This window comes from Balaenoptera borealis, assembly GCF_965194805.1.
Source record: "Balaenoptera borealis genome assembly, chromosome: 21".
Classification (NCBI taxonomy): Eukaryota; Metazoa; Chordata; class Mammalia; order Artiodactyla; family Balaenopteridae; genus Balaenoptera; species Balaenoptera borealis.
In genome coordinates, this window is record NC_138880.1 from 10,766,305 (window position 1) to 10,788,912 (window position 22,608).

Below are 22,608 nucleotides of genomic sequence, written 5' to 3' on the forward strand. Positions count from 1 at the left end.
AAACCAAGACATTGTTTACCTGGTAGCATTGCATCTTTATTTCACCCAAAGTAACCAGGACAGAAATAAAGCTTGTGATTTAAGTGTTTTAGGATTGAAAGAGCATCTTTGTAGAAGTTAATGTTGCAGACTCCATCGGGACTTTTTCTGCACTATTTCAATATTTTCATGTTTCTTGAATGAACTTAGGGTGTTATCACTTTTTCCCCAATGCACACATTTAATATCATACTTGTATGGAGCATTCAGAATTCTTAAGAAACAAAAAGTGAGCTACCCCTGGAAAGCGAGGGAGAAGAGATTATTTGCCCTGCGTTTCTTTCACCATATCCCTCTCCTTTGGCAATGGCCTTTATCCTCCATGCTCACATTGGTGAAGAGACCAATGCCAAGTCCAACTCTTTGGTTACCCCATCCTCCTCCTGGGTCCTGTCCCTTTGCTCTGAACCTCCACCACAAGGAAGGATTCCAGGCCAGTGACCTTTCCTTTCTTTCTTTTCCAGAAGCTTCTTGTTGTCAGCACACTTGCTCATTTCTTTAGTCCAAGTGTGCCCCTTACAAAAATATCTACTGCCCCTGACCTTTGAAAAGGGCAAAAGGGGGTTTTAGCTAGCGCTAACAGGGAGGGGATGAAAGCCTTGACAGTCTCCATGGAACTCAAGGATACTAAAATTTCTCAAGGTGTAGCCCCCTTCTCTCCGTTTGCCAAATCTTTGTGCTTTTCGAACAGCTAGAGTGAGTAAATCTGAAGCAAAGGTAAGGAAGAAAAATAGTTCTCAAAGGGTAAATTGTAGCCTCTAAAGGGGGAAGGAAAACTTGTCATCTTTCAACCCAACTTTCCTTGGCAGAAGTAGCCTTTAAGAATTCTCTTTAAATGAGTTCTCGACTTCTGGCAGGCTTCTGGCTATGCAGCTCCCTTTGTTCAGGAATGATGCTTTAAGCTTCCCAGTTTAGCCTCACAGCACAGTTTTCAGGAAAGTTTTTTTATTTTCTATATGTTCTTACTCCTTATCCCTAAGACAAGTTTTTCTGCCCAATACAACATCAATTTCCAAAAAATTGAACTACCTCTAATATTGTACTTGTGACTTTCTTGATGCCTAAACTATTTATCTCACACACACACACACACACACACACACACACACACAAAGAAGTCATATACCAATTGAAGAGTGTGTTTCACTGCACCTTTCAAGTTCATGCATGACTTTGGGTGCAATATTTAATTAGCAGCAATACAGCAAAAGACAACTGACTTTTAGAAACTAGAAACCCACATACAGGCAGAGTCTCCTTCTCTTTTCATTATCTTTTGTGTGTGTGTTTTAAATTAAATATCCCTGGGTTTCGGTGATCCTGCAGATGCTTGACACAATACCCGTTCATTAGAAATGCTTTATATCTATCACATCTCGAAGATGGACTTATCAGCTCTTTCTTTCAGCCACATGTCTCAGATTAATATGCATTGTGAGAGGACTTATTTGACAGGTACAGAAGGGCTGAGCGGCAAGGAGAGAACATTACGAATCCCACTAGAATTAGGAAAAAGAGGCAGAGTGACTGCACCAAGTCATTGTCAATAGTTCAGTTTGAATGAGTACAGGTGCTATTATCTCACAAGCACATAGAAGGAGAGGGAGGAAAGATAAGAGAGCTGTATTTTCCACCTGTTGGCACATCGATGGGTTTATTCTAACCCCCATATCTCTCCATGCCCTTCATGAGAGCTTATTCATGTAGCACCAGTGGGCCCACTGAACGTGTGTATTTTAAATGACTGTTAATGAGACAACAATTCTCTCATTTTCAGGTTCATACAACCCCAAGCCACAAAATATCATAGATATCCCATTTCTTTTTTTTTAAATTAATTTTCATTGGATTATAGTTGATTTACATTGTTGTGTTAGTTTCAGGTGTACAGCAAAGTGAATCAGTTATGCATATACATGTATCCACTCTTTTTTAGGTTCTTTTCCCACATAGGTCACTACAGAGTATTGAGTAGAGTTCCCTGTGCTATACAGTAGGTCCTTATCAGTTATCTATTTTATATATAGTAGTGTGCATATGTCAATCCCAATCTCCCAATTTAACCCTCCCCCTGCTTTTCCCCTTGGCAACCATAAGTTGGTTTTCTACACCTGTGACTCTATTTCTGTTTTGCAAATAAGTTCATTTGTACCCTTTTTTAGATTTCACATATAAGCGATGTCACATGATATTTGCCTTTCTCTGTCTGACTTACGTCACTCAGTATGACAATCTCTAAGTCTATCCATGTTGCTGCAAATGGCATTGTTTCGTTCTTTTTTACAGCTGAGTAATATTCCATTGTACATATGATGCCCGTTTCATTCGTATTGGACAGGTGGCAAACCATTTTTCCTTTGGGTCTGTGTTGTTTCTCACTTGATCGTTCCACCTGCCCCTGCTGTAGGCCTTCCTGGGTCACAACATCATCACCATGTAGAGAAAAGAGTTTTAGAGGCTTCCAGCCAATCCCCTCATGTGTGCTGTCATCCTCTGACCCCTTCTACCCGTAGACTCCGTGAAGGAGAAATCTCCTGAGTCCACTCCCCCATTCACACCACCTTCCCGCCACTGCTTCTTCGGGTATCTTCACTGTGCCCCGCTGTGTTCAGAGGCCTTAGAGGAACGGTTGAGACAATACCGTAAGAATAAAGCAGATGGTAAGGAGAGCCTTGGTCATCTAGAGCCACCCAACATCACTTGCAAAGTTTTATTTTCCTCCAAAACATTTTGCCATTGGTGCTTGCCAAAGAGAGGTGCTTTTTTTTTTGGTTTGTTTTTTTGAAAATGTCAAGGTAACAGAAATGTTTATTGGGACAGGAAATGTGGTACATTTGGTCCTAGGGGAAGAGGAACATCGGCCACCTGCTATATATACTAGATCTACACCTTTATGATGAATTTGCTTTGATTTTAAAAGGTTGATGGAACTGAGAGTAGGTCACCCCAAAATGTGCCATATTGATTATTTTAAAGTTACTTAAGAAACAGCCAGTGCAAAGAAGACACTCTGACCCTCCTTTGTCCTCTTGAAGGCAGGAAATAAATCTCCCATGTGAAAGGTACCCTCCCCATACCAGGAGGTAGAAATACACCCTTATCAGTAGAGACAGGGAATTCAGGGCTTAGAAGGCTGTATGAACAAACCTTGTTACTTCTTTACTAGTTTACTACCCCAAGCCCAACCTTGTCAATTCTTTACAAATTTATTATTTCTTTATTTAAAAGATATAAAAGCTGATAGCTTTGGTCACTTCTTTGGGTCTCATATCTTTGTATGTATAAAATTAAATTAAATTTGGTGTTCTCCTATTAATCTCTCTTTTAATACAGGGAGTGTCTCAGCCAAGAACCTAGAAAGGTAGAGGGGAAATTATTTTTCTTCCTCTACAGGGTCAGAGTTTCATCTTGATTTCCACCCAGCTCAACTTCTAGATCGTGACCTCTACTATTAATTTCCTTCATGTTCTGTTCTTTTCTCATTAAAGGAAAGCTATTTTTACATAAGTAAGGGAACGCCACAATCTACTTTTTGTCAGCATGCTAAGATAACAAACATGAGGAGGCCAGAAAAAGAGGAGGCAGAAGTCTCCTATGAAACACTTCAAATGAGAAGGATTTTCTTTTGTCCCTCAAATTTTTGGTTTCAGTTAGACATTTTACCTGACATGTGCACTGTGTATTGTGATATACTTGCATTGCGAATACAAAGATTGTTCTCGACGTAGAGGACAAATCCTGGATTTGTCCTTGACAAGATATGTTGAGGCCAGGTCTCAATGTTCCTCAGGGTTCCTGCTGCATAATTGTTACGTTATCCAAAGGACACGAGGAGATCTCTGGAAGTGAAGGAGTTGTGTGTGTCCTGTGAGACATCAATTCATAAACATGGTTTGTTTGAACCTGTAATGGAAACACTTGTGTTCCAGTTGAAAGAACACAGACAGTCGTTCTTCACTTCCTTGAATGTCACACAAACCCACAGGACTGATGAATAAAGTTGAGTATCAGAAAACTCTCTGAGAGGGGGAGAGAGGGGAGCCACAGAAGATGAGCAAGTACAAAGTATCAAAAGAATAAATGATCCTATTTTGGAGAAGCAGAGTGATCTGGAAGGGGTGCATGGGTACCTTTGGCTCACACTTATATGTTGATATTCTCCTTATTTTCTTCTCACTTAGCTCACTTTTAGGGGCAATATCATCCATTCTCATGGCTCCTCTGTAATTACTATTACACAGCCACTGTCTGAATTGGAGCAACGAGCAAGTGTTAAGTATACGAGTTAGCAGACATCTGGTCCTGTCCAAAACATCCATAAGACATTGGTCTATACCAAAAAGTCTTTGATATTTGGTCCTGTCCAAGACCATTTGGCATGGACCAAATATGCTCATGGATGTTTTGGATAGGACCAATTTCAAGGACATTCTGGCATGGACCAAATGTCTTAAGGACAGGAGATGGAAGCAGAGTCGGCACTTGAATGATGGGTAAGGGGTAAGTCGCCAAGCGCTTGGAGAATCAGCAATCAGCTGTGGAAGCCATGGACAGCTTTCCTTAAACTCATATGTAAACGTTTCGATGAGATCTATTGCTATGTCAGCAATGACTTATCTTAAGAGTTAAAAGAGAAATAATGCTGACTTGACCATTTTATTTTTATTTTGAAAGTGAATATGACTACCCCAAGTGACCACAAAATATCCAGCTAGTTTCTCTAGGTCAGTTAAGAGCCTTCCCATCACGGGAAAGAGGAAAGCCAACTGGAGGGTTGAGGAGACTGCTACGAAAAGATCCACCTGGGAAGAATGTATCCAGCAATGACAGGAAGTGTGACGATGATATGAGATTGTCAAACACTTTTATGATCCTTCCCTTCATTCTGGCTTATGTACCTTTTGAAGGAGCACATGGCTTGATAGGGAGGCAGCCTTGAAATCAACTGACAGAGCGGAGAAAACATTAAGAGCATCTGCAGGCACAGGACACTCTGCTCCAGTGAGATTTGTTGTAGGACAGAAAAGACAGCTTTATAACAACATCTTATTGATATCGGCTTCCAGAGCACGGATAGGAAAAAAAAAAAAAGAATGTATACGCTGGCAGCAAGTGTTTGCAGCCTGAGTTAGGGTCTTTGATGGAACAAAGCAGGCTACCAATAAAGTAGTACAAGAGGGAAAACAAAGATGCTGCAGCAGTGAAGAACGATCATCGGGCCAATATCATACCTTGGAGTGTTGCACCTCAGCTCCATTTTAGCGATAGAATAGCCATCACAGGCTTAGACCTCTGGTCTTCCCGTTTGAAGCATCAATAGATGTCTTACCCTAGGGTGACTTTACAAAGATGGTATGATAATAACAGCTTAATGTGAGAGAAAAATCTATCTGATTGCACAGGTGGAATTCTTAGAAACAAACACCACACTTAGATTCATGCTGATTATGGTAAGTTTATAATAATATTAGCCAAAAAATCAATTTCAAAATTACTGTCAAAAGTCATTGATTTGCTCATGCTCTATACAGAATGACAGGCAACCCACCACCACCCAGCCCACACCAGCCCCCTCCCCTGCTTGACTTTCCTCCATAGTACTTCTCACTACTCGACAGACTGTATTTGTATGATTTACGTATCTGTCTTCCACCACTGGAATATGAGTTCTACAAAGGTGGGGCTTTGTCTGTTTTCTTCACGCTGTATCCCCACCATCTAGACTAGAGGCCAGCACATGGTAGGCTTTCAATAAATGTTTGTCAAATGAATGAATGAATGAAACGGAAAAAAAAAAGTCATTGATTTGTTATTTTTGAGTATACAGACCGCTTCTCAGTTGAATTGCTTGATTTGTCTTAAGCCTCAAGTTCACAGATCTTGAAATATTGATTTTATTGTTTTAAAATGGGGAAATTTTATATAGCACCCGTTGGTCAATGGTCAAACTGCAGTTAAGTCAATGCAGGATATTTTTTCTAACATGTCACAAACACTGTTCAGAATAGCTTTGATTTGGTGCATTACTATATATTCTTTTTCGCCTCTAGGGACAGTGTGAATGCTAATTCAAATTTTTCAAGGCAGGAAATGAGGTGTCTGGTCTGGTAAAGAAAGTCGTTCATCAGAGTTACGGTTCTTCCTGGCTGGGGATGTAAACGGAAGCATCTAAATAGTCTAAGAAAGCTGATCTTATGACATCCCTGGAGAAGATGTCGTAACGCTAACATAAACCATCATTTACTCTCCACTTCCCAGGACCTAAGTACTTCAAGGTTAGTGATAGATAAATCGGTTCTATTTTTATGAAAAGATGTAAAACATTAACGTTTCTTTTGTTCTAATTCCTGATGATGCCTGTGTGTTTGGAGAGAGGGAAAGAGCCCCATTAGGAAAAAAGGCAGCATCTGATTCCAATTCTTTCTTGGTTATTCTTGCTCTGATTTGAAGGGTTTGTTTGTTTGTTTTTTCCTTTCTTAATGCAGTTATATCCCATTTGGACAGCTCTGAAGGGTGTTACTGGGTTTAATTTGTCACATCACACTTATTCCTAAATCTTGTGCATTTCAAACAAAATAATTCTAGACACTATAGGAGACAGAAAGAATTTTGAGACTCGATTACCTATCTTCAAGCAACTTGCCCTAGAGTTAAAGAGGAAGTGTATATCATTATTTTACCTCTTACTGGGGAGCTTTGGCATAAAAAGATAACTAAAAATAAATACAGCTTTTGTTCTCTGAAGTCAGACACCCCACTCTGTTATTTAGTATCTGGGTGACCTTGGGCTTGTGCTTTAGTTACCATAGTTATAAATGGTGTCAGTAGTACAATATACATCATAGGGTTTTGGTAAGTATTAAATTAGTAAATAGACATGAAGTAATGAGAATGCAATCTTGAGGAGATAGACTCAGTAAAAATATATGAACAAGGAAGTATAGGGGTGGTGAGTGCTGTGTTATCAGAGCAGGATAAAGGGGTAGCAAAGAGGCTGAGAGAGGACTTACCTTAGGTCAGTTGGAGAAGGCCTCCCTGAGGAAGAATTATTTGGACTGAACCAGAGAGTAGAGGGCATTCCACCTCAGAATCTTCTTAAAATGTCACTCTACATAAAAGTGGAGTTATGGGTGGTTTATGAGATGGAGAAAGAAATCATTTGACTATGGTTAACTTGGTCCGGGGAGGCAGTGCTCTTGGTAAATCTTCATTAACTGAGTGATTGAAGGGTTAATTGATTAGTTCATTTATTGCATGAGACCTGGCGAACCAAATGGTGAATAAATTTTTAGGGAAGAAAAGAATGAAGGGATGATGGATCATACTAGTGACAATAATGATGTAAAATTTTGGAGGTAAGAAAACATGAGGGAGAAATCAGTACTCCGTTAATGTGGAAGACATACAAGACGACAAGTCAAAGATAAATGAGGTGTCAGGCCTGAATGACAAGTACACAGTAACAGGAAAACACCAAGGGGGACTTGCTTGGAGGGGAAAAAAGATAAGGACACCCCTTTCATACAGATGTACGCACATCTGAAATGTGGATACATTTTGTGATGCACAATGTGATGGAAAAAGTGTTTTGGACAGATTTGCCTCTAAAAAATAGGAGAAACTCAGAACTAGGGTGAGCATTAGAACCAAAATATATAGTTTTATTTAACCAAAGAAGTGATTATTCATCTCTCTGCATTTCTTTCATCTTCATAGATGTGTTATCCATTATCATGATTTTTAAAATGATTGAATTTAGCAAATATTGGTTGAGCTGCCGCTGAACACCAGGTTGAGATGAATAAAACATAGTTTCCCCACCTCTGCTAGAGGGGATAAGGAGAAAGGGGAACCAGCAACACACACATACATACACTCACACACGCACAGGAATGGTTAGTTGATTAAAGGCGATCTGGGAAAATCTGATACAATAAGAGTAAAAATTTTCAAGAAGAGCTCTCTCAATCATTTAGCAAAATATTTCATGGAGAATAAAAGCTAAGAAACTGCCTTTAGATTTGTCAACTAGGAGATGATCATTGATCCTTGAAGGGGCAAATTCAGTAGAATACTGGGGAGAGAAGCCAAGGTGCATCTTTTATCCCTTCATCCTTCATTCCCTTGGGCTTTCAAGAAAAGTCTTATCAGTTGGCAAAAAAAATGTTAGTTCTTTCTATAAATGCTGACAACAAATGGCTAAGCCATATTCATAATCACTAAATTGCCAGAATCCACTTTAAAAAAAAAAAAGACAACTAAAAGCACTTAGAAGACAATCAGACAGTTACAGGGTCACCGTCCCCCCAAACAAAATATTGTCCCCAAAATAAAACTTCTAAATGTATATAATAATGTATAATTAAAGATATAAGACAATTGCATTTTCTGACATCTCATGCCAGTGGAGTTGCTACCTTGAAGGGTGTCTCCAAATGACAGAATGAGTAAATAAACATGGGAGAATTCTTTAAGGATAATTTTTATTTACTTTATCTTAAGAGACAAATTTGATAATAAATAAGAAAGAAAAGGACAAAGGTTTTGAAGGTCAAGTTAAGCATTTTTCTTTAACAAGGTTATTTTGACATTACTAAATGGACCAGCCACAGAACTTTGAGCAGCTCTATTAGATTAATGATAGCATCAACGATACAAACAAGCACAATTTGTTAAGCACCTTTCCTCCTCAAGACTTTAATTCTGCTTGGGATATAGAAAATGGAGATGGAAAGAAAGCCTGGTCTAGCCCTGGTCACTATATATTTTTTTCCCCCTCTTTTAAAAAAAATTTTTTTAATTCAGTGAGAAGGAATCCATAGCAAAAAATAACCTTTTCCAGACAGTACCACAAAAATCAATAATCAGTCTTGCCAGAAGAAATCCAACAACATTTTCAGTGCTGTTACAGATTAGACAGACTGTATTGATAATAAAAAGCCATATGCCCCGTCTTTTATATACTCTGAAAGGAAGTGTCTTTATTATTGCATTAAGCCTCTTCACCTACTCATACCTCTCAGCCAAAAATAATCTCTTCCTCCTTTCACTTGTTTAGAATTTTACATTTCAAGTAGAAAGTGAGAACTTCTGGTTAAACATGGAGGATTGAGTACGTGAGGGCTTTTTCTCTGCTCCTTCCAGAAATCCCATTCAAATGAGAGCGCCCTACCTACGAACGATTTCTGTTCCAAGAGCACATTTGTAAGTCCAATTTGTTCATAAGTCCAACAAAGTTAGCCTAGGTACCCAGCTAACACAATGGCTATAGAGTTCTGTACTATAATAGGTTTATAATACTTTTCACACAAATAATACATAAAAACAAACACAAAAAATAAACAGTTTTAACCTTACAGTACAGTACCTTGAAAAGTACAATAGTACAGGACAACAGCTGACACACAGGGGCTGGCATCGAGTGAACAGGCAAGAAGAGTTACTGACTGGAGGAGGGAGAGCAGGTGGGAGATGGTAGAGTGGAAGGATCGTCAGCAATAGGAGACAGAGGGCAGGCTGCAATTTCACTCATGCCTGACGTTGATGGCACAGGTTCGGGTTCCTTGTTAGAACCAGATGCACATTCACATCTTTGGAAGTTCACAACTTGAAGCTTCACATGTAGGGGACTTACTGTAACGATAAACCCACAACACAAAGGGAAAGGGGAGGGAACTATCAGGGGATGAAGAGATGTCAACAAAAGAATCATGCAGCAGGAGCTTGTAAAGGCTTATCTATTGAGATTCTATATATCAAGGAAGGCTACAGTGAGGCATGAGACTGAAAAGAAAGTCTACCTGAAAGTTCTCATGGGAAATATTTAAATACTTGGTCCCTTCCCAGAAACTGGTGGTTTATTTTGTGGAGAAATAGAATCAGAGGTTACCCAGATTTTAGTACATATGGCACAGAGGAAAGGTGAGGGAGAGGGTACCACGCTTGAAAGTTACTGTTTGATGATACCCCCCCCAAAACCTTCTTAATTCCACTTCACTGCAAGAATATCCTGTTTTGGCCAATATTTATAGGCGGGAGTTTGGAGTAGTCTTCCCTGGAAAAATTCAACACACCCAAAAAAGACATAAATAGTGACCTTTGGTGGTCCCTCAAAGAAACAGCTGGGTCCCCACCCAATATTGCTACCGTGAAGCCCACTGGTCCTTAAGACCTACCCACATATACAGAAAATTAGAGGATCAATCCAGGAGATCCATGCTTCCTGCATGTTGATCACTATCTCATAGTCTGTTTTCTAAGGAACTAAATCTGGGGTATAGTGATTCAAGAAAATTTTCTAGAAGATAACAATATTATTTTCCAGATCAAAAAAGCTTGCTAAAGTCCCAGTGTAATGAATGATAAATTACTTAAAACACATCAACATGCAAATTCAGAAAGCAAGAGAAGAAAAAAAATCCAAAAAACTTTGAGAAAAAGAAATATATCAGATAACATCAAAAAGAATATTACTCAGTCATAAAAAGAAAAAAACTGAGTTATATGTAGTGAGGTGGATGGACCTAGAGTCTGTCATACAGAGTGAAGTAAGTCAGAAAGAGAAAAACAAATATCGTATGCTAACACATATATATGGAATCTAAAAAAACAAAAATGGTTCTGAAGAACCTAGGGGCAGGACAGGAATAAAGACGCAAATGTAGAGAATGGACTTGAGGACCCAGGGAGGGGGAAGGGTTAGCTGGGACGAAGTGAGAGAGTGGCGTGGACATATACACACTACCAAATGTAAAATAGATAGCTAGTGGGAAGCAGCCGCATAGCACAGAGAGATCAGCTTTGTGCTTTGTGACCACCTAGAGGGGTGGGATAGGGAGGGTAGGAGGGAGACGCAAGAGGGAAGAGATATGGGGACATATGTATATGTATAGCTGATTCACTTTGTTATACAGCAGAAACTAACACACCATTGTAAAGCAATTATACTCCAATAAAGATGTTAAAAAAAAAAAAAGGGAGGGGAATATGGGGACATATGTATGCATATGGCTGATTCACTTTGTTGTACAACAGAAACTAACACAGTATTGTGAAGCAATTATACTCCAATAAAGATCTATTTAAAAATTTTTAAAAAGCATCAAATGGTATAAAGCATTGGACGTCTCAGCCACAACACTCAAATCTAGAAGATGATAAAGCAATTCCTTCAAAATTCTGAGGGTGAATGGTTTTCAAACTGTGATTGTATATGCTGCCTAATTATCAATTAAACGTGAGAGCAGAATCATGCACTTTCATATATCCAAGGGTGAAAGCGATCTCTCCCTTCCTACTTTTTTCACGGCACTATGGGCGTGTGCTGCCAAAACAAGAGAGTAAATGATGCAAAAGGAGGACGACACTGAACTCAATAACTAGGGGATGCAACAAAGGGTGAGGGCAAAATCCCAGGAGAAGAGCTCTGTGTCAGGCTTTAGCATGAGTCCAACAGGGAGCAAGGGGGGAGAGTTATCTGGAAGGGGTTTCCCAGAAAATTGTAGAATTGTTGCAATATCTGAGGTGTTGTAGTGTTCAGAGAGGGTGTATTAGTTTGCTAGGGCTGGCACAACAAAGCACCAAAGATTGGATGGCTGAAACAAAACAGAAACGTATTTTCTTAAAATTATGGAAGCTGGAAGTCTAAGATCAAGTTGTTGGCGGGGTTGGTTTCTGCGCAGGCCTCTGTCTTTGGCTTGCAAGCGGCCGCCCTCTTGCTGCCTCTTCACAAGGTCATCTCTCCGTGCATCTGTGCCCCTCATGTCTCTCTTCTTATAAGGACACCAGTCATATTATATTAGGGCCCCATCCTGACGGCTTCGTTTTAACTCAGTCACCTCTGTAAAGATCTTATCTCCAAAGACGATTACATTCTGAGGTGCTGGAGTTTGGGATTTCAACATATAAATTGTAGAAGAACACAACTCAGCCCATAATAGAAGGGTCATAATTCCACTGGGAAATGTGGAAAGGAAATGTAATCAAGGTATAATACATCAACCAGGTACAATAAGATAAATAAGATAAAACCTGAATATCAACTGAACCAACATTGTCATAGAACCATAATGAGGAAACAGATGAGGAGAACAGGGAAAGAGAAAGTTGGTAGAAGAATATCACGGGGAAGGAGGGTTGGATTATAGGAATATTGTTGTTTTGTACTTAGCCTTGCAGTACTATTTGATTATTAAATTCTGCAAATATATTTTATTGACAAACACTTTTCAATATTTTTGAAATGAAGTGGTGTTATTAAAAAGGGAAGATAGTTATTTGTATAAACACTTTAGCTTTACTGTTAGATCACCGGGATCTTGAGTGCAGGTTCCATGTCTTGGTCATTAGAATCTCACTTGCATTCTTCACACACAACATAGCAAACCCATGACTAGAACATGCTATCACTCAAGAAAAGTTTCTGGAAATAAAGAATATAATAATTTATTTCTCATAATACTTAGCACCCGATTATTACCCAATTAATAGCTAATCATTATAAACTGAATATATATGATAAATATTGGCTAAATGAACAAATTAATCAGAAAGTATAGTAAGAATTGGTACAGTTTTAGTCAATCTCAAAGAGAAAATAATCCAGTGAATGAAAGAGTGAGTGGGAGAGAAGGAGGAGAGAGAGAGAGGTAGAGAGGGAGAAGGAGAGAAGGAAAGACAGATCTGTGAGTTTATTTAACAATTATACAAGTAACCTCATGCTATAGACTGAATGCTTGTGTCCCTCCAAAATTACATGTTGAAACCTAATCCCCGCAGTGTGCTGGTATTTGGAGGTATGACTTTAGGGAGGGGATTAAATCATGAGGGTAGAGCCCTTGTGAATGGGATTAGTGCCCTTAAAAAAGAGACCCCAGAGAGCTCCTTTGCCCCTCTCAACATGAGAGGACACAGCAAGAAGACGGCCATTTACAAAACAAGAAGCAGACTTTCATCAGATACAGAATCAACAAGCATCTTGATCTTGAATTTCCCAGCCTCCATAACTGTGAAAAATAAATATTTGCTGTTTACCATCCACCTCATCAAAGGCCTTTTGTTATAGCAGTCCCAAATAGACTGAAACTGCTGGACAATTCAACCTTTACCAACCTAAATCAATTTTCCATCCTTTGCTGTTTTGGTGTGCCTTTTCAGATCACTTCTCTAAGAAATCAAAAGTCCCCTTTGGCTAATAATGCCAAAATGGTATTAAGAATATTTTTAATAATTTCATATTGATATGTATAGAAATATCAAACCACTATGTTGTATAACAGGAACTAATATAGTGTCATAGGTCGATTATACTTCAAAGGCAAACAAACAAACTCATAGAAAAAGAGATCAGATTTGTAGATCAGAGGCAGGAGGTAAGGGAAGAAGGAATTGGATGAAAACAATCAAAAGGTACAAACTCGGTTATAAGATAAATAAGTATTAGGGATATAATGTACACCATGACAAATATAATTAACACCGCTCTAAGTTATCTATGAAAGTTGTTGAGAGTAATTCCTGAGAGTTCTCATCACAAGGACATTTTTTTCTATTTCTTTAATTTTGTTTCTATATGAGGTGATGGTCACTAAACTTACTGTGATAATCATTTCATGATGTATGCAAGTCAAATCATGACGCTGTACACCTTACACTTATAGGATGCTGTATGTCAATTATATCTCAATAAAACTGGAAGAAAAACACAAATATTTTAAAATCAATTTTCAACTAGGTATAAAATAGATAAATCCATTTCTGGTTGCTCCTTCACCATATTCCTGCCTAGAGAAACTAAAACACTTGTACCATGTCAACCTGAGAATGCTTAACGCTGTCCTTTAGAAAAACTCTAAATAAATAAGCTGCTCATCACGAAGGGGGCAGTGGAGGTGGAGATGAACTTGGAAAGTATTCATGAGCTGAAGATGCTTGCTTTGCGGCTGCAGAATGAAAGCCACTGGATAAATAGTAAAGCAGCCAAATGCGGACTGAAGACACTAGTCTTAATACTTGAAGGAAGGAAGGAAGAAAGGAAGAAGGGAGGGAGGAAGAAGACAGAACAGCATCTTGGCAATGAAGGAAATATCGAATCATTTGAACAGAGTACAAGTCAGAGTTAGACTTGCAGCATGAGGATGGTCTTGTAGTGAGTACAGAACATTTTCCTCAAGACCAGGAAGGAGGTGTCTCTAGCAATGGAGCAGGATGGGTGGCAAAACCTGGTAAACAGGCAGGATTTATCATCACAAAGTTGAACTGCAAACTTCCCTCTTGTTTTGAGATGTTAGCTTCTAAATTCATTTGTGTTTTGATGGAAAAATTTTTTAAACCCTCCTTTTGTAGAGAAGTGTTGAAAATTGGAAAGACCATACTATCCATCAAATCGTGGAACACATCTTATTCATCAAAATATACTTAAAAATAAAGACAGTATATTAGAGAAAATGCAAGTTTCTCATAACATAGAATGGGGGCATCTCAAAACTATGGGACTAAAGTCATTCTCTAATAGTTGGCGTCAAATTAGTTTTTACCATTATGTTATTAGCCTAAGTGTTCCAATTCATCTACAAAATGAAGGGATATTTTCCCCCAAGTAACCTCAAGTCAATCTTCTTTCCGTAAGTTGATTATACAACTGGAAATGATTAAGCAGTGATCTCACCATAGCTTAAATCTATTCCAAAATATGGTATACATGAACATTAGAAGATTGACATATTCATTAAAATGAGGAGCATTAATTCCTTAATATTTATTTAAATAGGAAAAAAAGCTTAGTGGTACAAATGCAGATTAGTTCAAATAGGAAATTATGTCTAAAAAGGCAATACGTATTCTTTGCAGAGATATCAGACCAAGGATTCAGACTAAAACATGATTTATTTTCTATATCAGAAATTACAAAATGTGCATTCTTTAGCAGATACTCATTGTACCAATGGGATTTGTCCAAACTACTCTCATCTGAGAGGTGGTTAATTCTCACTGCATCAGCACATCTATTCTTTCTCTGAGACTTAACTAGAAAGGCATATAATAAACTTTATTTCCAGCCTTACATGAAAAAAAGGTAATAATACGTGGGATGATTAGCTTTGTCGGGATCTATCAAAGACAGACTATGTTACACGATACTATCTAAACAGTGTGGGCAGGTGCTATGCGGTTGAGAAAATAATTTAAACGTGCATGAAACAATTTAAGGGTAAGACAACAGATGATGATAGAATGCCATTTTGGGTAGCATATATTGACAATTAGGGAACAAGAAAGCACTCAATAAGTTATCAACTGTACAATAAATACAAAAACATTTAAAATGAGTTAGAGTAGGGAGAGACAAAGGAAAGTAATGTTCATGTTCAAGGTTTAATGAACCTTGTTAAGAAAACCCAAGGAAGCTCTCTGCTCACCAACCTCTGTCTATTTATCTGGGACCATACAGCCTTCAACAATATTAATGACCCCATAGATTTACATCCCATTTTATACCTTTCAAAGAACTTTCATACATGACTGATAGGTCAGGGCATGTATTCTTATCACTACTGTCCAAATACAGGAAGAAGATGCAGTAACATAAGGTGACTTTATTAACACGAAAGCAAAGTGTAAGGCTTTCTAGATTCTAGCCATGCCTTGACACTTCCACATCAAGATGGGTGACCTAATGAGAGGGCATGAGAGCAAAAGAGAAAGGAGGAAGGCAACAGAGAAGATGATTTTACGGCATCCAATTGTCAAATGGGCTCCTGGGGTAATGGTTAAAATCTTTTTTCTAACTTTTTATTTTACATTGGAGTATAGTTGATTAACAATATTGTGTTAGTTTCAGGTGTCCAGGAAAGTGATTCAGTTATACATATACATGTATCTATTCTTTTTCAAATTCTTTTCCCGTTTAGGTTGTTACATAATATTGAGCAGAGTTCCCTGTGCTATACAGTAGGTCCTTGCTGGTTATCCATTTAAAATATAGCAGTGTGAAAGAGAAAAACAAATACCGTATGCTAACACATATATATGGAATTTAAAAAAGCAGTACTGATGAACCTAGTGGCAGGGCAGGAATAAAGGCGCAGACGTAGAGAACAGGCTTGAGGGCACGGGGGGAAAGGGGAAGCTGGGACGAAGTGAGAGAGTAGCATTGACATATATGCACTACCAAATGTAAAATGGATGGCTAGTGGGAAGCAGCTGCATAGCACAGGGAGATCAGCTCTGTGCTTTGTGATGACCTAGAGGGATGGGATACGGAGGGTGGGAGGGAGGCTCAAGAGGGAGGGGTATGGGGATATATGTACACGTGGCTGATTCACTTTGTTGTGCAGCAGAAACTAACACAACATTGTAAACCATTTATACTCCAATAAAGATGTGAAAATAAATAAATAAATAATTATAGCAGTGTGTACATGTCAATCCCAAACTCCCTAACTATCCCTTTCCCCTGTAACCATAAGTTCTTTCTCTAAGTCCATGACCCTGAGTCTGTTTCAGTTTTGTAAATAAGTTCATTTGTATCATTTCTTTTTCTCTTTCTCTGTCTGACTTTCTTCACTCAGTATGACAATCTCTAGGTACATCCATGTTGCTGCAAATGGCATTATTTCATTCTTTTTAACGGCTGAGTAATATTCCATTGTATTTATGTACCACATCTTCTTTATCCATTCCTCTGTCAATGGACATTAAGGTTGCTTCCATGTCTTGGCTATTGTAAACAGTGCTGCAATGAACACTGGGGTGCATGTATCCTTTCGGACCATGTTTTTCTCTAGATATATGCCCAGGAGTGGAATTGCAGGATCATATAGTAGCTCCATTTTTAGTTTTTTAAGGAACTTCTATGCTGTTCTCCATAGTGGCTGCACCAATTTACATTTTGAAGAGATTATCCAGCATTTGTCTTGCTGAATTACAAGGAAGGGAGACGGAGAAAGGGCCATGTGGTCAGTTATTACCAGGGAGCTACCTTTCTGGTTCAGTGAAAGTGGCCTGTTTCAAATGCCATGCTTTTCTCCTAGGCAGGTACCCTTCTGTGTGGAGTGCGTAGGGAGCCCCTCACCTACCCACCCCCACCTCCACTGCATGTGTAAAATGAAGGGAAAAGCTGTAAACAAAAATGGTCATTTGAGGTGTTAACAACTTGCTTGCATTTATAGTGAAAATACAAAAAGCCAGTTGCCACTTAAGGAATGGTCCAACTTCATGGAGAAAAAACTATCGTGGATATACTTCCCAGAGTAGTCACACACGAGTAGATTGCTCCCTCTAGACCAGACTTTTGTCCTAAGTAAAACTGTGAAGTAATTTGCATTCATCCTCTTTGTAGGAGAAGACCAGACAAACTCAGAGGGGGAAGAGTTCCTTTGTAAATGAATAAGATCCCCATTCCAAGAGAGACATGCATTTTAAAAATTTAGTCAACGTGGTGGGCCTCTGGGCATCTCCCCTGCCTTAAATTGTCTTGTGTACCCTTCCTTCTGTATTCCATTTGCTGCCAAACAGGGTAAATCCATAAAGAATGCAGACCTGCTGGGAAGAATACACTACAGTTCTCTCTCATGTAGCTTTATTGGATCTGTGGACTCCAGTGAGAGATGAAATGTATTTTTTTCCATTAGTAAAAGTCATCAAAAATGACTTGAAGATGCACTGGGAACAAATATCCATGGTAAGAAGATAGCATGCTGATTAGGTCACTTTCTGACCACAACTAAGCTTTTTAGGAGAAGGGAAAGCCTGGGAAACTCAAGAAAACAACTAGAGGTGACAGAATCCACTCATTAGAATACACAGCATGTCATTTCAGCACTGTTTGCTGCACTCCACAGTGGTAATGCTTCTCCTTCCACTGAACAGATCCATCTCCGGAGCCCTCTTGGAACTGTCAATATAGTCATTATCAATTATGTAATGCGGGGGGGGAGCAAAGATTAATAATTCAGGGCTAAGACATCACCATGATTTATAATCTTGCATGTAACTGTCTACAGCTAGCATTGGGAGCCTGTCAGTAACAGGCATTAACTTGAGAAAGTTAGAGTTCTGTATCGATCACCAAACACATATAGTTTATTGTGAAGTGATGCTTTAATTGATATTCCAAACAAGCCTCTAGGTGAATATCATTTGCGTACGGAAGACTGCATCCTGAAGCCATCTGGTCCCACAACATGACAGCAGCTGCAGGTACGTATCCTCTCTAAATAAGCGTATTAGTTGTAGTAGGCAAAGATTGAACCCAACCCACTTACACATATGGCATATTGTTAAGGCACAATTACTAACCAAAGAAATAAAATGTCGATTTGTCTTGAATATGAAGAACTTGGGCTAGTCAATGACCTGATGGATGAACTAAAGGGAATATTACTTCTCCACATTTTCTATCTCTGGATAGGTGAACTGCCTCTCTGCTCTTTTGCTGCCCCTACCTCTCTAGAAATTTGCCTCCCTTAATTCTTCTAATACAAGTAGAAGAACGTTATTAACTTACTTGGCCCAATTCCTGAGTTTCTGCAAGTGAATATTAGAGGATTGCAACTCTCTCCCTGGGAGAATTAGATGTGAGTGTGCATTAACTCAGATAATCAGACTGCCAGCACCAACTTTTGGAGAAAGCATCTGAGAGACCCGAGCTGAATTTCAGAGAAAGCAAAAGACCTTTTTGTTACAAACACTGCCTAATAGTAAGTTAGGCAGAAATCTCACAGCATGGTGGTAGCAATGGGTTAACAGTGGTTTTCAAAACTTAGCTGCATATTATAATTATCTGGGGGAGATTTTATATAAAATACTGATGTCTGAGCCTCATCTGGAGATTCTAATTTAATTGGTCTGGGATGGAGAATCAGGCAGTGGAAATGTTTGCTTTTAAAGTTCCCTAAGTGACTCCAATGTGCAACCAATTTTAAGAAGCACTGGTTGTGAAGTGTACAAGTATAAATGTGTAAATTTAAGATAGAAAGAATGTAACACAATGAAATGGCTAAGATTTGGTATAAACGTAACTGTACGGGGGAAATTGAGCAGCGGTTAGAAAATTAGTATATAACACAGAAATATGGGTGCAAAATGTTGGATTGTCCTGGTTGACAATGTTGTCTTGGCTGGTTGACAGAAGAGTCTTAGAGGGGAAGTCGTGGTATAAGAAAACACCAGCGTGCTTCCTCTGTGTATACCATACTTTGACACCCAACAGCTAAGGTGAGTGGTGGACAGGGGCTGAATTTAGTGGATATTAGACATGCCCTTCCTGGCTATGAAACATAGGGAGAGGTATAGGATAAATGTGGGATCAGAAAATTGGATTTTGCCACTTTGAGGTTAGAACTGGAAAATCATTCCTCTAAAATCTCTTTGAGAAGTTGGTGGATGTCTAATGCATGTTTCACAGGGGCAGCTGAGGAAATGTTCACTGCGTCCCATTCACCTTTTATCTGCGCACTCAGACCTGGATGTAAACAGAAAGGAGAGGATGATATTAGGAGAGCCTGTAGCCAGATACAGTGCAACTCGAAAAAGGGAGATTAAAAGAGTGTTTTTAAAGGCTTAACACCTCAAAGATAAGCATCTGACAAAGAACATTCAAGGCAAAGAACAATAGATTAGAGAGGTAGCTTTGATACGTTTTCATGCTGAGAAAACAAGGAGAATAAAGAAATAAACCATCTAGAAGGAGCCCCAAAACCTCTCTGCTTATGCATTATTAATAACTAAAGAGGAATAAAAAATAACGAATCTTGACAAATAGAATGATGACAGCTTTAATGTTTCTGTGCTAGTCAAGGATGAATGCAGAATATGTATCTTCTATATACAAAGACGTGTAAGTTTAGATAAAATTGTGTTATGCAAGGATCTACTCTAGATCTAAATGGAGTCTAGTTTAAATGTTAGTAAACAATTCTAGGTGGATTTCAGGCTGCATCTGAGCACTATTTGTGGTTTAGGGGTTAGTATCATACAGAATTGTTCCCAAATATGATTCTTGAGATGGCCAGTCTGATGGAACCTTCCAGAACATTGAATTTTTCACCTTCCAACCCCATGTTCAGTCACAGAGAACGTTCAGCACTTGCTGAGCCATTGGAAGCAAACAGCAAACTTTTCTTCACCTCCTCCTTTTGTGATAGTGGTCGTGTGGTTTTTTAATCCAGAGTCTGTGGAGCCTTCTTATCTGGGGGCAAATGTAATGGAAGAAGAGAAAAGACATGGCAACATGACCCCATCAAATAAGCATTGGCCATCACTTCTTGCAATTCGATTAAAGAAATCTCCGGGCACCTCAAAGCAATTTATAGAAAAACACATTCCTATTTACCTGGGGAAAAGTAACTCAGGTTACAACTCCCAGATTCTAGTTTTACTGTCTTAAATTTGATTAATGGGGCATATTGCTTGGTATTAAGCTGCATCAAGCTAGGTGTAATGAGATGTGGTATTGACAAGGGCTTTGCGATTTTGGCTGGACCGTTCAGAGGAGAGCACTTGTCTGAAAGGAAATGTACTTGGTTTAAATTCCCTTCTAATCCCTTCCCCTTGAATTGGATGTGTATATTCTTAAGATCCAGTTCCCTTTTGTGAGTACCTTCTTTTGTCTTCATTCTCAAACAACATTCTAAGTGGTCACCAATCCATCAATCCAAGAAGAGAAGATCTCCATCTGGATTCTATTACCATTTTGAAGAGCTTCCTTTGAGATCTTAGACTATTTTTTTACACAACACCATCCAAACCTTAGCATTCCCACACCCAACAAAAGTTTAGCTAATAGTTATTGGACATATTATGTTATCAGACAAAAATTAAGTCCTTATGTTCATCTTTTTCTTTTATGCTCATGAGACCCCTCGGATAGGGTATGATAAGTATTTCTATTACACAAATGATAAAATGGAGTCCTGAGAAGTTAAATTATCTTGCCCATGGTCACACAGCTATTGAACAATAAAGAGTGGTTTTCAATATTTTTCATTCAACACATATTGTTCAAGACCTACTATGTGCCAAGAAGTACTGTATTAAGAGTGAGAAATACAGAGGTAAGAAGAAATATGGAGGTATCCTCATGGAGATTCTGTTATAGTGGGAGAGAAGGACATAGGGAAAAAGGTAAACACAGACAAAATATTGACAAACTGTGATGTCATGAGATAAAGAATAAGAGGAAGGCTCTCTCCAGAGAAGGTGGTCAGGAAAGGCTTTTCTACAGAGATAACATGTAACCTGAGCCCTGAAGGATAGCCAGCCAGCTATGGAATGAGGGGGAAGGGGTAGAAGTAGAACTGGAACTGACTGAGAATGTGCCCTGAGCCTTGTTCTTGATCATTGTACTACCCCATGTACTCTTTGACCTCCTTCAGAATAACCTGTGGCATTCATTTTTCTCAACTCATTCTAACCCATCTCCCACCCCATCCTACACTTAAATGTTGCTCTGTCTTCTTCTGACCACATTTTATTTCTCTTCAGTCGAAGGGAAAGCGGTGTCACTTGTTCCTTTTCAGTTTGTCTTTCCAGGGCGTCCACTTAAGCTCACATCCTGTGACTCCCCTGGGATCTTGCTCCTTTGCCTGTTTTTATCATCTATATCTTCATCCTCTCCTTTTCTCTTGATTCCTTTCTTGCAATGTACAAACATGCACAACTTTCTCATGCCTCAAAGTAGCTCTCAAACATGCATCTTCCCTCTAGCTACTATCCTTGAAAATAATGATCTATAATCCCTTTCTCCCCTTTCCCAGTTCTCATTTATTCCATGGACCCCTATGAACTAGATTAGCCTCCTTTACTCCACGGAGCAAAAGAAGCAGTTGAATGAAGAGAACAGACTTTGGATTCAAACAGAAATGGATTAGAGACCCATGTCCCAATCTTTAGCTGTGTGACCTTGGGAAAGACACTTAGCATCTCTAAACTTGAGTGTATACGTCTGTAAAATAGGGAGAGTGATAATAATACCTGCTTCTCAGGTTATAGGAAGTGTTGAAAGAGACAGTACATACAGAGCACAGCACAGAGCTTCATAAAAGATAGGAGTATTACGACATTACTTAAATCATTACTTTAACTATACTAGCAAAAGGCAATAGTGACCTGCTGATTTTCAAATCCAATGGAATGTTTTCAGACCTGGTCTTATTATAACTTCCTTTTGCTGTTTCACATTACTGAACACTCCTCTCATTTTAAATCCTCCTTAAAATGCCTTGACCTCCATAACACCACCTTATCCTGGTTGCCATTCTCTTTATCTCAGTGTCATTCTCATCCCATCACTATTCCTCCTTGGTACGCTGTGCCGAATCTTCTTCCTCTACTTCCTCTTGTTCCCTTGGGACACTTCTTTATTATTCTAGGCCTCCCTCAGGTCATTCACACGGCCTCAGTTGCCATCTATATGTGAAAGACTCTCAAAACTAACTTCTACTGATGGTTGTTCCATGAGCTCTAGATGCATTGAATACGTATTCAACTGTTGACAGGATTTCTTCACGTCCATGTCTTATAGAAGCTTCTGTGTCAACGCTGAGACAACTGTTTCTCTTCCTTTGGTTC

The 22,608-nt window shown here is 38.9% G+C and overlaps 1 protein-coding gene across 1 annotated transcript in view; it reads right to left on the minus strand.

Moving 5' to 3' along the window:
- Positions 1-1,137: 1,137 nt before the first annotated feature.
- The window catches only part of LOC309619657 (uncharacterized protein), a 386,823-nt gene continuing 365,352 nt past the window's right edge, over positions 1,138-22,608 (minus strand). Inside the window, exon 4 of the mRNA XM_082375087.1 lies at positions 1,138-9,672. Within this exon, the coding sequence (XP_082231213.1) occupies positions 9,479-9,672 (194 nt within the window). The 3' untranslated portion in view covers positions 1,138-9,478. The remainder of the gene's footprint in view (positions 9,673-22,608) is intronic.